The 15,142-nt window shown below is 37.5% G+C and overlaps 1 protein-coding gene across 3 annotated transcripts in view; it reads right to left on the bottom strand.

The window, feature by feature from the left end:
- The window catches only part of Hsd17b12 (hydroxysteroid 17-beta dehydrogenase 12), a 229,380-nt gene that overhangs the window by 49,402 nt on the left and 164,836 nt on the right, over positions 1–15,142 (bottom strand). For all 3 annotated transcript variants that reach the window (XM_074044646.1, XM_074044645.1, XM_020186052.2), the window contains one exon: positions 4,086–4,193. In XM_074044646.1, the coding sequence (XP_073900747.1) occupies positions 4,086–4,193 (108 nt within the window). The remainder of the gene's footprint in view (positions 1–4,085; positions 4,194–15,142) is intronic.

Below are 15,142 nucleotides of genomic sequence, written 5' to 3'. Positions count from 1 at the left end.
TTATAGTCTCATCAAGTTATGGTGACCTTTCAGTATAAATTCACACAATTCATGGCTGTTTTCTGTTCACTTATCTCATTGAAAATGTAATGCTGCTTTCATGATAAAGGGCTTTAGCATTTTACTTAGTAATTCTGAAAACATTAATTTTTCACTGTTAAGCATGGATTATTGTTACTTAATGCTATTCAAACAAAAAGTATACCTTAAGTGATTTATTTTTCTTCTGAACATTACTAGTTTAATTAATTCTCAGTAGAAAATGATTCCTTTCTATCACTTAATGTGGATTGCTAGGTCTTACTGGAAATCAAGTGATACAAAGAGTATTTTAGAGAATGCTATAAAAGTGAGATTTATATTAAGCAGGAGAAGGAGAATAAATGAAGATGATTCTGCCCTTACTGCACAGACGGGGTGGAGTGGAATCGTGATGGGGATAAGGGAAAGAAGGAAGAAGCTGCAGGGCTAAAAACCCAGGTAACCATAAGCAAGAAAACATAAACATCAGATACCTCTTAGAAGTTTTGAGGGCTACACCCAGACTGGAGAAGGAATTATAACATCAGAGTTGAAATATGAACTGGTAATAAGAAAATTTCAATTCACACAGTTGTTTCAACAATGGCCTCAAAATTACAAAGCAAATTAAGTGTAACATATTTGCTAATAAATGTCAATGACTGAAGAGACAGTCATAATAGAGCAGAAAGAAAAGTAAAGGGTGCCCCAGCTAATGAGATGATGTATGTGACAGTACTATGACATGTTATCAAGGACTATGTAAACATTAGCTTTAATTATTTTTATTATTGATTGGTAGAAATCAAAACCAAAGTAGTATATGTTTCAATAAGTATTTAATCAGAACAGTTTAATGACAGAAACTTTTAAGCAGGGCCAGCTCTACTAACATCTTAGGTCAATAATCCTACATGTATTGTAGGATACTCAGAGGTATCCTTGAACCTTTACCTACTAGGGGGTCAGGTGAACTACCCTCCCCTCACCAAGATGTGACAATTAGAAATGTTGTCAAACATTGCCAAATTGCCTTTAGTTGAGAACCACTGCTTTGAAGCATAAGAAAAATCTAAAGATCATATTTATGGTTCTCCCACACAATCTGAGAATGAGTTAGCCAAGATGAAAAGCTGAGATGTAGTATAGTAGGGCTAGCCACATGTGCCTATTGAATGCTGGTCAGAATTTAGATATGCTATAAGACACACAGTAGATTTTGAAGACTTACTACGAAAAAAGTGCAAACTATTTCAGTAATTTTTATATTAGCTACTTGCCAATATGTTAATGTTTTGGATAGAGTAGGTTCAGATCAAATACATTCTTAAAATTAAGTTCATGTTTCTTTTTACCTTTTTCAAAATGTGGCTACTAGGAAAGTTAAAATTATTTATGTGGCTTGGGTTATAATTCTATTGAACAATGCTGAACACACACACAAAAAGCTATTCTTCCTTCGTGCTATTTGTTCCAAGCAGCCTTTGAGGAGAGGGAAGAGAACTCAAAAGAGCTCTGTCTTCAGTTTTTCTTTACATTCTCCCAATCCTCCTTGGATGATCTCCTGTAACATAGCTTCAAAGAAATTATTACTCTTAGAAGACTGATCTCCAAACTTATCTCTGGTCCAGAGTACTACTAAAATCTAGGCCTATACGTCCAACTATCAACTTAAACTCCACTTAGAAATTCTAGAGGAACCCCAAACTTAAATGATCTTCACCCTCAAAATGGTTCCTCTTCAAAGATCCTCATTTTAGCAAGCGACACTACTGATGTAAATGTTCCAGCTAGAAATCTGACGTCATGCATGAGTTCTCTCTTCTTTCATCCCCCCTGCAAACTCTCAAAGCCCAGCTTCAACTACTTCCTAAATACTTCTGGAATCTTCCTTTTTCCTACCCCACGTACTGGCTAGGCCAAGTCACTATTATTTCTCACCTATATCAATTCTCCTTGTCTTTTTATACTCTTATTATACCCTGCCCTTCCATTCTCAAAACATTAATCCCACAGTGTTGCCTTGCCTATTAGAACATTATACTGCATATGTAACGTTGTACAGCTTTTCCTTGTTCATTGATTGATGAGTTAGTAAATGAATAAATGAAGAAGGGCATAAACTATTAACTCACAGGTGGCAACTAAGGATCTGGACTAGAAGAATAATATAGCATGAGGCCTTACATCTAAATATCAGTGTTTATGCACTGACATAAGTCCTAGGGTTCTAGAAGTGGCAAAACCAAAACCAAAATAAAACAACAACAAAGCTTGGGGACCATGTGTCGTCATTCTCATCTGTAACAGATCTATCATGCCTAAACTCATGATATGGAGTTTGCATATAAAATTTCCATATACACTTCAGGGTCAGGAAAGAGCAGCTGAAGAATGCCTTGTAACAACCTAATGCCCAACATTTTCTGTAAAATGCCATAATCCCAGAGTACCTATAGTTTTACAATCTCTCTACAAAAAGCATCTAATGTTTATACAAAGCTGAGGACAATTACAATGAAATAAACTACTTCTAACAGTAAGTCATTCTCCAATAACACATGTACAAGGCAAGTAATGACACTTTCTTTTCCCCAGTATTCTTTTATTAGGGATTCTCAATCTACCTTCCTGCCTAAGCCAGCCTTCTTCATTCTCTTGGTCATCACTAATTTGAAAGGGGTTTGGGATAAACCATAGCAGAGCCTATACCAACTAGTAAGTTATAGCTGCTAATTTGGAAGTTTAAAAACAGTCAAAATTTTTTGTAGGTGTTAAGGGTATTTACTACATTCTAGCCCTAAGCTAAAGAAGATGAACTTGTGAAAGACTTCTGGAAATACACGCATTTTCAGAAGAGTGTGTACCCACAAAGGCAAAACTAGACCTGTGTTCTCTTACCTACTGGTTGTCCTGTAAGCGAGGGAACCAGCTGTGGGGGGTAGTGGTGTGGTAGCTGGGCCACGGACATGGTGCGTGACATGGACCTGACAGGCTGAAAAAAGCCAGGGTCGACTGCAGATCCAAAGCTATTTGTAGGGATATACTTATAAAGCTAATTTTTAAAGTTATCTTATTTAGAAATTATATAAAAGGCCATTCTTCTATAAGATAAGGTAGGGAAGGGTCTTATGACTCAAGAATTTTTCACTTATCTTCCTATTACAGCCTGATAAAGAAAACAAGGGCAATTTCCAGGTTCCCATCATTTTAGGCAGTAGAATAGAGATTTTTTAAAGTGCTTTCCCTGAACTAGATGTCTTTTGAGAAATGACTCTCAAAAGATCATGAGAAACTTGGCCATTTCCCCTCTTAGTATGTTCTGGTGAATCTTTTTCATGACAAAGCTCAATGCTGCTGTATCTCAGCAAAAAGTAGTTTTTGCTAGAAGGAATGAGGTAACAAAGGTGTAACAAAAGACAGTAGCAGACAGAGAAAACAAACAAAAGATTAAAACCTAGTCATGCTGCTTAATTTTTATGTGACTTTAGGTAAACCCTTAATCTAAATAAACTATGCATTTGCAACTGGGGTATCATCTCCATCAACAGGACAAAACTTGGTGTGTGTGTGTGTGTGTGTGTGTGTGTGTGTGTAGGTAGGGGTCTTATCTATTTTTTTTTCATTAAAAAGATATACAGTATATTTGCAGTATTAAAATTTCATAAGGGTAAGACTGGGAGGAAAAATGTCTAAAATCTTTTGTGGGGGGGCAACATTTTCAGGGGTGCAGAGAAAAAGTTTCTAGGCCTTCATATCCTCAGCTGTGAATAGGTCAACATCATTCATCTAATAGGATTATTATAGTTAACTAAATCTTAGTATGTTCAGAAAGAATGAGACTGGAAACAAAGCAGGCCCAGAAAATAATCAAACTGCACAACAGTTGTTAATATATAATTAACACAAAGATTCAAAAATCTACAGATTAGTATCATCTGAAGATCAACTGTATTAATAACACAATTTTCTTCTCAATGAATACTTTACACCCAAAGAGAAAATAAAGGTATAGTAAGCCAAATAATAAATGCAAGAAGAATCGATAAATAAAAAATACAAACCTAAAACACCAACTTCAAGACCTGCCAGGTTTGTTTTAATTTTATCATAAATATCTCCTGATGTAAAGTCAACAGCAATGGTCCTTGTCTCCACTTTGAATTTTTCTTCTGGAAAAAATAAGAAGACAGACAAAAATGAGGAAAACAGAGGATACTAATACATGCCAGTTACAATTAACATTGCCTTTTCAAATTCTTCCCCCACTCCAATTTGATAGGACATTTAGACCAGGACAATTTTAAGCAATCATGAGACCATCTAAGAGATGACATAGAGTCAACAACACAATAGTTCAGCAGCTAAATATTCTAGTGTCATCACAGGATTGGTTGAATAATCCTTAATCGGTTCTCCTTTTATAAATCAGTAACAGTAACTACATTTCTAGACTTCTAGGTACACATTTTAAATCAGGATTCACATTATAATGTTATATACTCTTTAAATATCATGGGCATTTTACAATTTTAATTGCAAATTGATGCTTTGTAATTTCAGGAAGAAGTCTTCAGACTATAAAATGTCTTAAAGTGTGATATATTAAAAGAAAATGTCCATTTTATTAAAATGGAAATAAATGAATGAGATCTTATTGTAATTTCGGAGTTTGGCTATAGTGAGTAGTCACACTACATTTAAAAATCCATGGTAATAAATCTATGAAGTGACATAGGAAAGACCTCAGTGTTCTCCTTTGCACAGGACTATTAAGGTCCAAACAGAGCTGATGGAAATAACACCGTCAGAAATGAGACCCTGGAGAAACAAAACTCATCCGAGGTTACGTATAATGTTGACTTCTACCTTCACTAGCCAGACACTTTGGAGAGATAGCATGGGCCTTGAGGCCACCAGATGTAGGTGCGAATTTCATTTCCACACTTATTTGCAAAATGACTTTGAGCAAGTCATACTTCATCTCTGAGCCTCAGCCTGCTCTGGTGAAAATGAAGGTGCTACTACCCAACTTATAATGTGGGGTCAAATGCTGCCCACTGGCACTGAGAAGGCACTCCATAAGTGCTAGTCTCCCCTTTCCCTCTTCAACCAGGAGCCCCTCCCCCTTCCCTTAGTAAAATCCAGTAGGTTAAGAATTCAAAAGAATTACTTTAAAAATCCTGCTTCCAAAAATAAACCTGTCTTCAGTCAAAGTCAATGTCAGCTCATCAAAGTTTGCTGGATTTACTCCTCATAGGAAGTATCCATTCTTAATCTAAAAGGATTTATGTCTAAAACTAAAGAGCTGGTTCATGGGAGATTTGATTCTTAGACTCAATGAAAGGTATTGACCCTAGGTAAAAATACACACACACACTGGAGAGAAGCATAACTGACCAAAAAAGAGCCTCATTTGGCGTTACTCACTGCTCCATAAATGAGTTTTAAGTGTATTTGTGTAACAGCGAGTCAGATGCCAAGCTGTTATTGCACAACGGACGGTCCAACATGTCTTAATAGAAATGGCTCACAGAACTTGCTACCAGTAGGTAAAGAACACTGACTTCATTACAACCCCGGATTCATATGGGGGGAGCCCAAAACAAAAAGCTGAAGGATACCTTTTATTCAATATAAGTTTATTCAAGAATAAAATAAGACAAACTTACCTATTTATTTTGAAAAGCGAAGTACTATTCTACTCTGGCACTGGCTACTAACATTTAGGGAACTCTCTCAGGTAATAAAGCCCTCTCACATCCCTGAATCAAATTCACTTCTTTTTATCTCACAGGATTGAGTGACTGTATTTGCCTTACTGTTTAGTTTTGGGTAGATATTCTGCTAAAAAAATAATTCAATGATATTTTCAGAAAGATGTTATTTAAAAACAAACCCTGATGGAAGTTATGTCTTCACACTGGGATAAGCAAAAGGGCTTCTGGTGCCAGTTTTTCATGGTAATTAAAAACTGAGAACTTCTACACGATTACGCAAAATCATGTTCTACTCTTAAGTAATGCTTCTTTTTGCCCTTAACTTTTCTTCACTGCTTTATTGTGGACATCTTTTTTTTTTTTTAACACAGGTCAGATCACCTCACTCCCCTTCTCACAAACCTCCAACGTTTCCATCTCATATCAAGCCTTCTCTGTCTTGGGTCTAATACTTCTCTCAACTCACCTCCAGCTGTTCTCCCTGTTGCTTTCCATTCGTAGTTCTGTGGCCCCTCACAGTTTCTTAAACACATAATGCGCTTAAATATATCCCAGGTGTGTGCACCTACTGCTCCCTGTCTGGAATGCTATCTCACATCCCTAGTCTCTATTGGGTTCTTGGGTAAATATTGCCTTCTCAGGGAAACCTTGCTTGACTATGCTTTAAAAAGTGCAACCCTACCTCTCCACCCCCTCTCCTGCTCTATCTTATTCCATTGCCCTTACCACCTTTGAATACTTGTTTATTTTTGGTGGGACTAGAGTTTGAACTCAGAGCTTCATGCTTGCTAGTCAGGCACTCTACCACTTGAACCATGCCTCCAGACCTACACTGTGAATTTTTTTATTGTTATGCTGGGTGTCTACCGTCTTATTTTAATAATGAACATTTTGTCTGCCTATCTCTCCCCACCAGAATAAGCTTCACGACAACAAGGACTTGGATCTATTCTGTCCAGCTGCTCCACAATGACACAAATGACCAGGATCTTTCCACCCTGCTCTCATTCCCTCAAGCTGGCTCCCTTCCTGATTCCAAGAGGCCCACGCATCTACTCACTGCCACTCAAACATCAGGTGTGCACAATGCTCAGAGGCAGAAATCGGACGTCTCTGTGATATGTTCCTTTCATGGGCTGAGGGAAACCTCTCCAGGAGAATCCAGCAGACTCCCCTATTTCCTTTTTTTTTAGGGAAGGGGAGCAGTAGTGAGGTTTGAACCCAGGGACTCATGCTTGCTAGACAGGCACTCCACCACTTGAGCCACTTGGCCAGTTTTTTGCTGTGATGGGTTTTTTTGAGATAGGGTCTTGAGAACTATTTGCCAACACTGGCTTCAAACTGCAATCCTCCTGATCTCTGCTCCTGCGTAGCTAGAATTGCAGGGGTGAGCCACTGGTGCCCAGCCTCATATTTCCTTTCTAAGGATCGTGATCCACATGTGCACTTGATTAGGCCCATGGATGGCCTTTGAGGATTCCATGAACAGTCCCCATACTCGCCACCAAGTGTGTGAAGCAAAAATAATAGCACATACATAAGGATCAGACAAGAACTTCTCTCTTTGGACCCAGGCAATCAGCTGAGAATTATGGCAGGCTTTGTTAGGAATTCAGAAAGCAATTCTAGGTGAGGCATCTTCCCCCTTCCCATAGAGCTTATCACTCCACATTTGACCCTGTCAACAGGTCACACTAATGGGCAAGAATCTTCTAATTTTAAACATCAGCACAAGAGTACGTTAAGCACCTGGAGCAGAAACAGATACCAGACACTCATGAGATTCTGTAACCCTCAATGCCACCTTACTACCTCCGCAACCCAAGATTTCTTACAAGACAACCAGCCCACAACTTGGCAACCACCCTTTGCTAGGGAACAATAAGAACTTTACCAAAGCTTCTGCAGTGGCTTCCTCTGGCCACTCTGATCCTTGCCCCAACACAAAGGTACAAGGAATGACATGGCCCCTGTCAAGTCTTTTCCCAGAGAAGGAGCTGTAGTAAGACAGGATCAGCACCCCACAGATGGGGAGGATAAAGACACACAAACAACAGAATTTGGATGTTGCAATGGACCTGAGACAGCCACTCAACTGCAAAGGGTCACTGGCAGGCAACTTCAGGTGTAAGCCCCATTGGTGACTGCCTTGTCCATGATCAGGCCCTTCCTGTGGGGGCCACATCCAATGACTGATCCTGGTCAGGGTATAAAGCCATGGGAAAGCTTGTACCTGGCAGCTTCCTAGTCCAGAATCAGAGCTAAGAGTACCTCTACTGATACTATTCATTTATTTTCTGATTTTTCTGCTCTTCAGTAATGGCCTACTTTTATTCATACAAGCTACAGAATACTGTTTGGTTTTTGGCAGTACTGGGGTTTGAACTATGGGCCTTTGTTTGTTAGGAAAGCACTCTTCCACTTGAACCACACTCCCAACCTTTTTTGGTTTGGGTATTTTCCAGATAGAGTCTCATGCTTTTTGCTCCAGCAGGCCTCAGCCCCCAATCCTCTTACCTACGCCTCCCATATGGCTGGGATTACAGGTATGTACCTGTAATTTAAATTCAGATGAGGTCTCACTAACTTTGTGCCTGGGCTGGTCTTGAAACATGATTCTTCCAGTTTCTGCTTTCTGAGTAGCTGGGATTACAGGCTTGTTGTACCACCACATGCAGCACATATAAGATAGGTTTTAATGTTTCTAGTAGTGCAAATATTAGGCCAAGACAATGAACACTGTTGAAGAGTCCTACTGACCAATCATTTGATACTTAAAACTAGACAGGCTGGCATCCTAATAGTTACACGTGTGGCCAAATATAGTCCTGTGTTGCTCCTATACCCCAATATTTTTTCTAGAATGAAATGATTCTGAGATGGCCCACTGTCTCTTGGCCTGGTGGTTAAGACCAAAACCAAAGAAGCAAAAAACTCTAATGATTGGTGAGCTGTTCAAGGCAGCCATATTTTTTTTCTTTTTCCTTTTTTTTGTTTTTAGAAATGCAAGCAGAAAAATCAACTCTGACTTAAGAAGTGGAGAATGAAGCTAAGAAATAGCTGAGCTGATCTATGTGGTCCATTTATCAACTGCTCTGTTACATACGACATATCTACAATTATGGAAAAATAGAAGGCAAATTCTATTTATAACTACAAGCTATCTGATTATGAAGAAACTCACTAGCCTCAAACCATTCCATTACCTATAAGTATGAATGTTCTAATTCTACATCACACTGCTGTTTTAGACTCAATCCAGAATTAGCCCAAGGTCAAGTCTGGATTTGACAAGAGAAGGAAATGCACCCAAAAGTAGTCTCAAGATGCTGTCAAAATGCCTCTTCATTTCAAAACTAACACATGTGGGCTCGACACATTAACAGTCAGAAAGAGCACTGTGTGCAACATCCTTCTGGCCATCATTTTCACTTTGCTCAAGAAACTGATGCCTTTTAAATTGGCATCTCCTTTCTCTAAGAGTAACTATCCATTTTGAAACGACTTTCCTCAAATGTCTCCCCTAAGTGGCTGGGATATTAAGTGTGAGAATGCTAGAAAAGAAGTCTAATCTACATAAACGTATGTATTATTTAGAATTTTTCTATCAATAAAAACTGAAGAGTTTATTGATTCTTCTTTGTCCTGACATCTGCTCCAAAACATAATCTGCTTTCCTTGCTAAGTTTCAGGTTCCATCCATTATAAAATTTCTGTTACAGTCACCCTTCTCCATCACAACACCCTTTAAGATTCAAGTCGTGCTGCTGCCAATGTGGACATTTTTAATGATTCCTGTTTCCTCCAAGAAAAAGTTACTGACTCTTTAGGGTGTGTGCTGGAGGCCTTCTCTATAATCTTATTAGGGTGCTTACCATAGGTATTAAGCAGAGTCTATTTCCTAACAAACGGGTCATTCATTATCATCTTTATATTCCCAGCACCATGCACTACACCGAGCATGAAGCAAAGTTTTCTTGCTAAATGTATGTTGAATGAGTAAAGACATCTAGGCCAATGCAGCTGGTTTATTAAACCATCTTCTCAATACTTCTTGAACTCTTCCCTACGAAATAAAACCATGCTGCTAAGTAATGTCCATATAAGATATAACAGTATAAGTAGTATTAGGCATTTCAAAGCATAAGATAAATGGAGAGACAATTCTGTCATCTATCATTCTCACCTAAATTCAAGCATTCTGAGTTTTAAGCAACCTTAGAAACGGTCCAGTCTCATGAATTAAGTACTGCAGGAGCTTAACTCAGGTTAAGGCTAAGGCTAAGGCTATTTTAGACAAGGGTCACTCTACCTGTCCCCAGTACTATAGAAGATAGGGAGGGGAAGAGAGGGACTCTTAGGTAAACAGCACTGTAGTCAATGCTTATCAGTTTTAGCTCCTTAAATCCAAATTCATTAAGTTCAGTTTCTAATAATCAACATACCTTGCACGTTTTTAAAAACCCTTTAATTTTCACATAATATTGTATATTACGCTATTTCAAGATGAAAAAGAAGTACAATGAGTCTTTTGAACTACTTCTAATTTTAAGGGAAAAACAAAGAAAAATTCTTACCACTTACCTCACTATCCTGTCTTCTCCCCTCATCCCTCTACCCCTGGTCTCACCCCTACTCCTTGGGTGAGACATCTCCCCACAGAGAATTCCTGTCTTGTACAGCTCTAGAGAAAAGGTGATTGTACCCTAGAAGGGAATAATTGATCCAACTACATTTTTAAAGGCTCATTTAATTATAATTATTAGAGATGCTACATAACTAATGGTCCATTTTTAACAATGTCTTTGAAAAAAATATTCATGATAATTTTAATCTCATGTGAAAGAGACCCACTTTCAGGCAAACCCAAAAAATTAATTATAGCTCATCCGGACACCATTCCAAACCAAGTATTTCTTAATTTTAAGCCAAAGTTATTATATTTTATTCATTACAGTCTCTTTAACTGGAACAATCACCTATAATAAATGAAAACCTTGCACCATGAGAATCTGTCATGAATAGCTTCAATCCTTCGGAAAGCTCTGAGTTCTACTCTTAGTTTAGGGATTATGGACAAGCCACTCTTGAAATTTTCAGATAAAGATGTTTATTTTCTCCACTTGTAAAACAAAATCGATGCCAATGGAAGCACCTGAATTTTATTTTTCTGAGGAGAGAAAAATGAAAAAGAAAATCCTAATATTACCACATTTTGATTCCAAGAAGATGATGTTAGCAAACTGGAAGCAGGCTATTGGGAAGGGCTGAAGTGTAGTTGGATGCCCCGGACTGGAGTGCCAGCTCAGGTGGTAGCTGGCAGAGGGCCCTTCACTCCAGCCTTTTAGCATTCAAGAATCTCATTTCTTAGTTTGTAAATCACAGGAGAAAATATCCACCTGGCACAGTTCACAGAAGGATTACATGTTGTAGCATGTGAGAATGTGTCATATGAAACTATGAAGTCTTATACAAACATTGTCTTTTTTCTACCAACATCTACAAAGATGACTGCTTGACATGAAGTTGTTTTTTCTTAACAGCATAGACTACTCTAGATACTATCCATTTTATTTCAAGCTTGTCATAACATCCACTTTTTTTTCTTTAATAAGTTTTTTTTTGTGGGGGAGGGGAGGAGAAGGCAGTATTGGAGTTTGAAATGCGGGTTTTTAACCACAAGAGCCACATCTCCAGCCCCGAACTCTACTTTTAAAAGTGACTTCTCTATTGCTGTATCGTCCATGGAATCAGTGTCATGATGTCCTGTTCTTAGCCTTGACTTTAAGTGTCCAAGTATTTTCTTTGATTCAATTTGCTTGTGACTAACCTTTGAATCACTGTATTTATCTAATCCAAGCCACATATTTTTATTCGCCCTTTATCTTTGGAATTGGCCAGTTTTCTTTCTCAATGGTGATAAGTAGCATATTACTTTAAGATCAGTGGTGTTTCAAATTTGATAAAAAGAAGTCCAAGACCTTGTTGACACTCACTCTTCTCTTCAATGTCACAGAATTACCCAGGGCAGCTTCCAAATGCAAGATTCCTGGTATTCCAGAGCTTATAATATTCCATCTTCATCACTAGTCAAGGAAGCAGAAGATTAACCATCCTAAAAAAACCCTGAAAACCTTAGCCATGTACTCACTCACTTATTCAGGAGCTTGGGCATTTACAACCAGGCAAAGCATCTCACTCTACATTGTAAACTCTCATAACTGTTGTGTTGGTTTTTTTGTTTGTTTTTCCTCTTAATCACTATATACTCAGAGGCCAACACCAGCTACATTATAGCAGCCCAATATATGTTTTGATTAAATAAATTCAAGAAACCCAGAGTGAGTAGCATTTGCTTATAAGGCTCCACCCAGAGACCAATAACTAATATCTTCAAACTGGTCATATTTAGTGAAGGAGATATGTGTAGACCCAACTGTTGCTCTGGAAGTATGAACAGAGCACCAGAGGGTTTTAAACAGGAGGCAACATTTGCATGGAGTTTTTGAGGAAAAGCAGAAATTGGCCATGCAAAGAAGAGGAAAAGGCAGAAACTGGAAGAGGGAAAATGGCATGTTCTAAGAATCCCTGTGGATGACATATGTGGTGCACAGGGAGAACCAGAAAGGAAAAAACACTGTGAAAGGAAGCTGGCAGAGGTTGTATGTGCCAAGATAATAAGCAAGACTGGTTACTACAATTTGCAGAACCCAGTACAAAAATAACGTGGGGCCTCATGTTCAAAAGTGTTTAAGAATTTCAAGACAGTGACAGTAGAGTATTAAGCCAAGTATGGCTTATGACTCTTGTAAGTGTGGACTCTGAACAGGCACATAAGTCACTCGCCTAGAAGTCAGCTCTGTAACAAGTTTACATTTCATCCTGTATGTTTTAAATACTTAGCAGAAGCTACTAAGGTGGGAAGTGACCAGATCACACTTGTGTTTTTGGAAGCCAATGGCATGGCAGAGTAGAGGATGCAGAAGCTATTATAAAAGTAACAGGTGATAGGGAAAGGACAAAGCAGCTGCTTCATTAGTCCCATGAAAGAGGAGTGACAGCAGTGGAAACAGGGAGCAGGCCAGTGTGTGAAAGATTTCACAGTTATGGTGTGCGGGACTTTACAATGATTAGACACAGCTTTGTGGAAAGAGAAAAGACACAAATGGATTTATCCATTTGCTTTCAAATTTGGTTAATACATTATCATATCTTAGAGTTAAAACAATCTTCCTGATTTTTCATATTATGAAACATTCCTGTGATTATGTTTCACTGTTTTTTAAAATCACACAATAAAATATTTCTGTTATTTTTAATAGAGTGAGTGTTTTCTTCAGGCATGTTACTTCTCTCTCTTTGTTGGCCTGAAATATGAAATGACTACCAATGAAATTTGGACCACAGCTGACCAATTTTCCATGCAGGATAACTGTAAACTAAAAATCAAGTATAGTATCATGACCATATTTCTCCCTCTTCTTTCAAACATAAAGACACACCTAGAACTCTATTAAAAAGTTACAAGTTAAATATCACATAGAAATTTGCTTCTAAAAATGCTGGCTGAACTAATTCTTTCTTAAAAATAATTTTTAATTTTAGCCTGCCATTCCGTAAAAGTTTCTGTTCTATTTTTCTGAAATTTTGCCACAGAGAGGAGAAATATTCTTTTCAAGATTTGGGTCTTTCACTTTGGTGTTCAGTTTCAGAAACAGCTATTAAAATGACTTTATTTTAGTGCGGTTAACATTTTTAGATTAATATTGTGAAACAATACTGTAGCAAGGATAGACTGTCTTTCTGTTCAACACAGGAAATACCCCTCCTAAACTGTTCAAGGAGCATAGTTTTCATGTATTAAGCCAAAACAAAAGCAAAGGTAGTTGATGTAGTCTCATACTTCAATACTCTTAGAACAAAGAGTAAGAACTTGACACAAATCATCCTAATCCTAGTATGCCTTAATGGACGTGGAGGTCCCACGTAAAATTTGTAGAGCTGCAGGTAACACTCTACTAACAAAACAGGAATGGTGGTAATTACAGTGCTCAAATTGCTTGGCACCAACAACATGCCTAGAACTCTATTAAACGCCATTATGTCATTTAGTCCGCACAAGACTTACTGGTATATTCTTGCAAATGAGTTCCATAAATGTGCATTTCCAATATTTGAATAGCTACACTTACATATTTTTAAATTTTAAAATAACTTCAAGGAAAGTTGCAAGTACTGTAACAAGTAAATACTCCCCTCAATCGCTTTGGATTAAATTGCTGATATGATACCCAGCACCCAAAAGTACTTCCATGTAATAGTTCTCAAAGTATGGTCCGTGACCACCGAGAGCCTCTAAGAATCAAAACTACCAAGACATTCCTGCCTATTTTCTGTAATAACAAAAGTAGTGGTGGGTAACCACTGCTAGAGCCTTAACAGGAATCAATGCAGAGGCACCTAAATGTACTGGAATAATATTTGCAATAAAAAAGACAAAAGCCAGTTTCATTTAAAGATGTCCCTTGATGTAGGAGTAAGAAAAAAACTCATTAATTTTGTTAATCTCTCTCAGGAACACTACTTTTTACTGCTCTAATGAGAAGTATGCACGTTTTTGCAAGCCTAATACAATTGTTGTATTCAGTAATACATTTGTGCAATTAAGTTTTGAACTGCATTTGCACCTTTTAAAATATTTGTGTTTGTTTGTTTATTTTTAGCAGCACTGGGGTTTGAACTCAGAGTCTCACACTTGCTAGGCAGGCACTCTAACTACTTGAGCCCCTCCACCAGTCCTCTCATGCCTCTTTTTCTTTTTTTAACTGTTTCCTAGTAATTTAGTTGTGTTTCAATACAAAATTCAAAAATTTTTATAAGAACATCTCATTACCCAATATTCAGTAAGTTAAAATTCACATAATGCACCCAAATTATTAAATATGCAAAGAAACAAAACAATATTATCTATACTGAGAAAAACCAACCAATTAAATCCAATTCAGAAGTGACACAGACTAGTTTATAAGAGCATTAAAATGATTATGATCACATCCCATATATAACACATAGATATGAAAACTATAACATCAGACACAAAAAATACTCTGTTTGTTATGCCTCTTTTTTCATGTAAAAGAACAACTGACAGAAAAACTACACATATTCAGATTTGGCAAGCATATTCTCAAAAATGAATAAAGTGAATCTGTCACTTTGAGAAAAACAAGTCACACTATTTGTTGTCCTTGATGAAATCTGAGCTTTTGAGCAAAAATTTCAGTTCTAGAAAACTTAAATCCACTACCATGATGAGAGAAGATTCTTCTGATGAGATTCGTGATGCTGACCATTATGAGTATTCTGTAATGCATCAACATTAGGAAAATCTATAAACCTCA

The sequence above is a fragment of the Castor canadensis genome, chromosome 1 (assembly GCF_047511655.1).
Source record: "Castor canadensis chromosome 1, mCasCan1.hap1v2, whole genome shotgun sequence".
NCBI classification, from domain to species: Eukaryota; Metazoa; Chordata; class Mammalia; order Rodentia; family Castoridae; genus Castor; species Castor canadensis.
The sequence above is the reverse complement of the archived record's forward strand: the minus strand, read 5'-3'. Positions and strand labels throughout refer to the sequence as shown.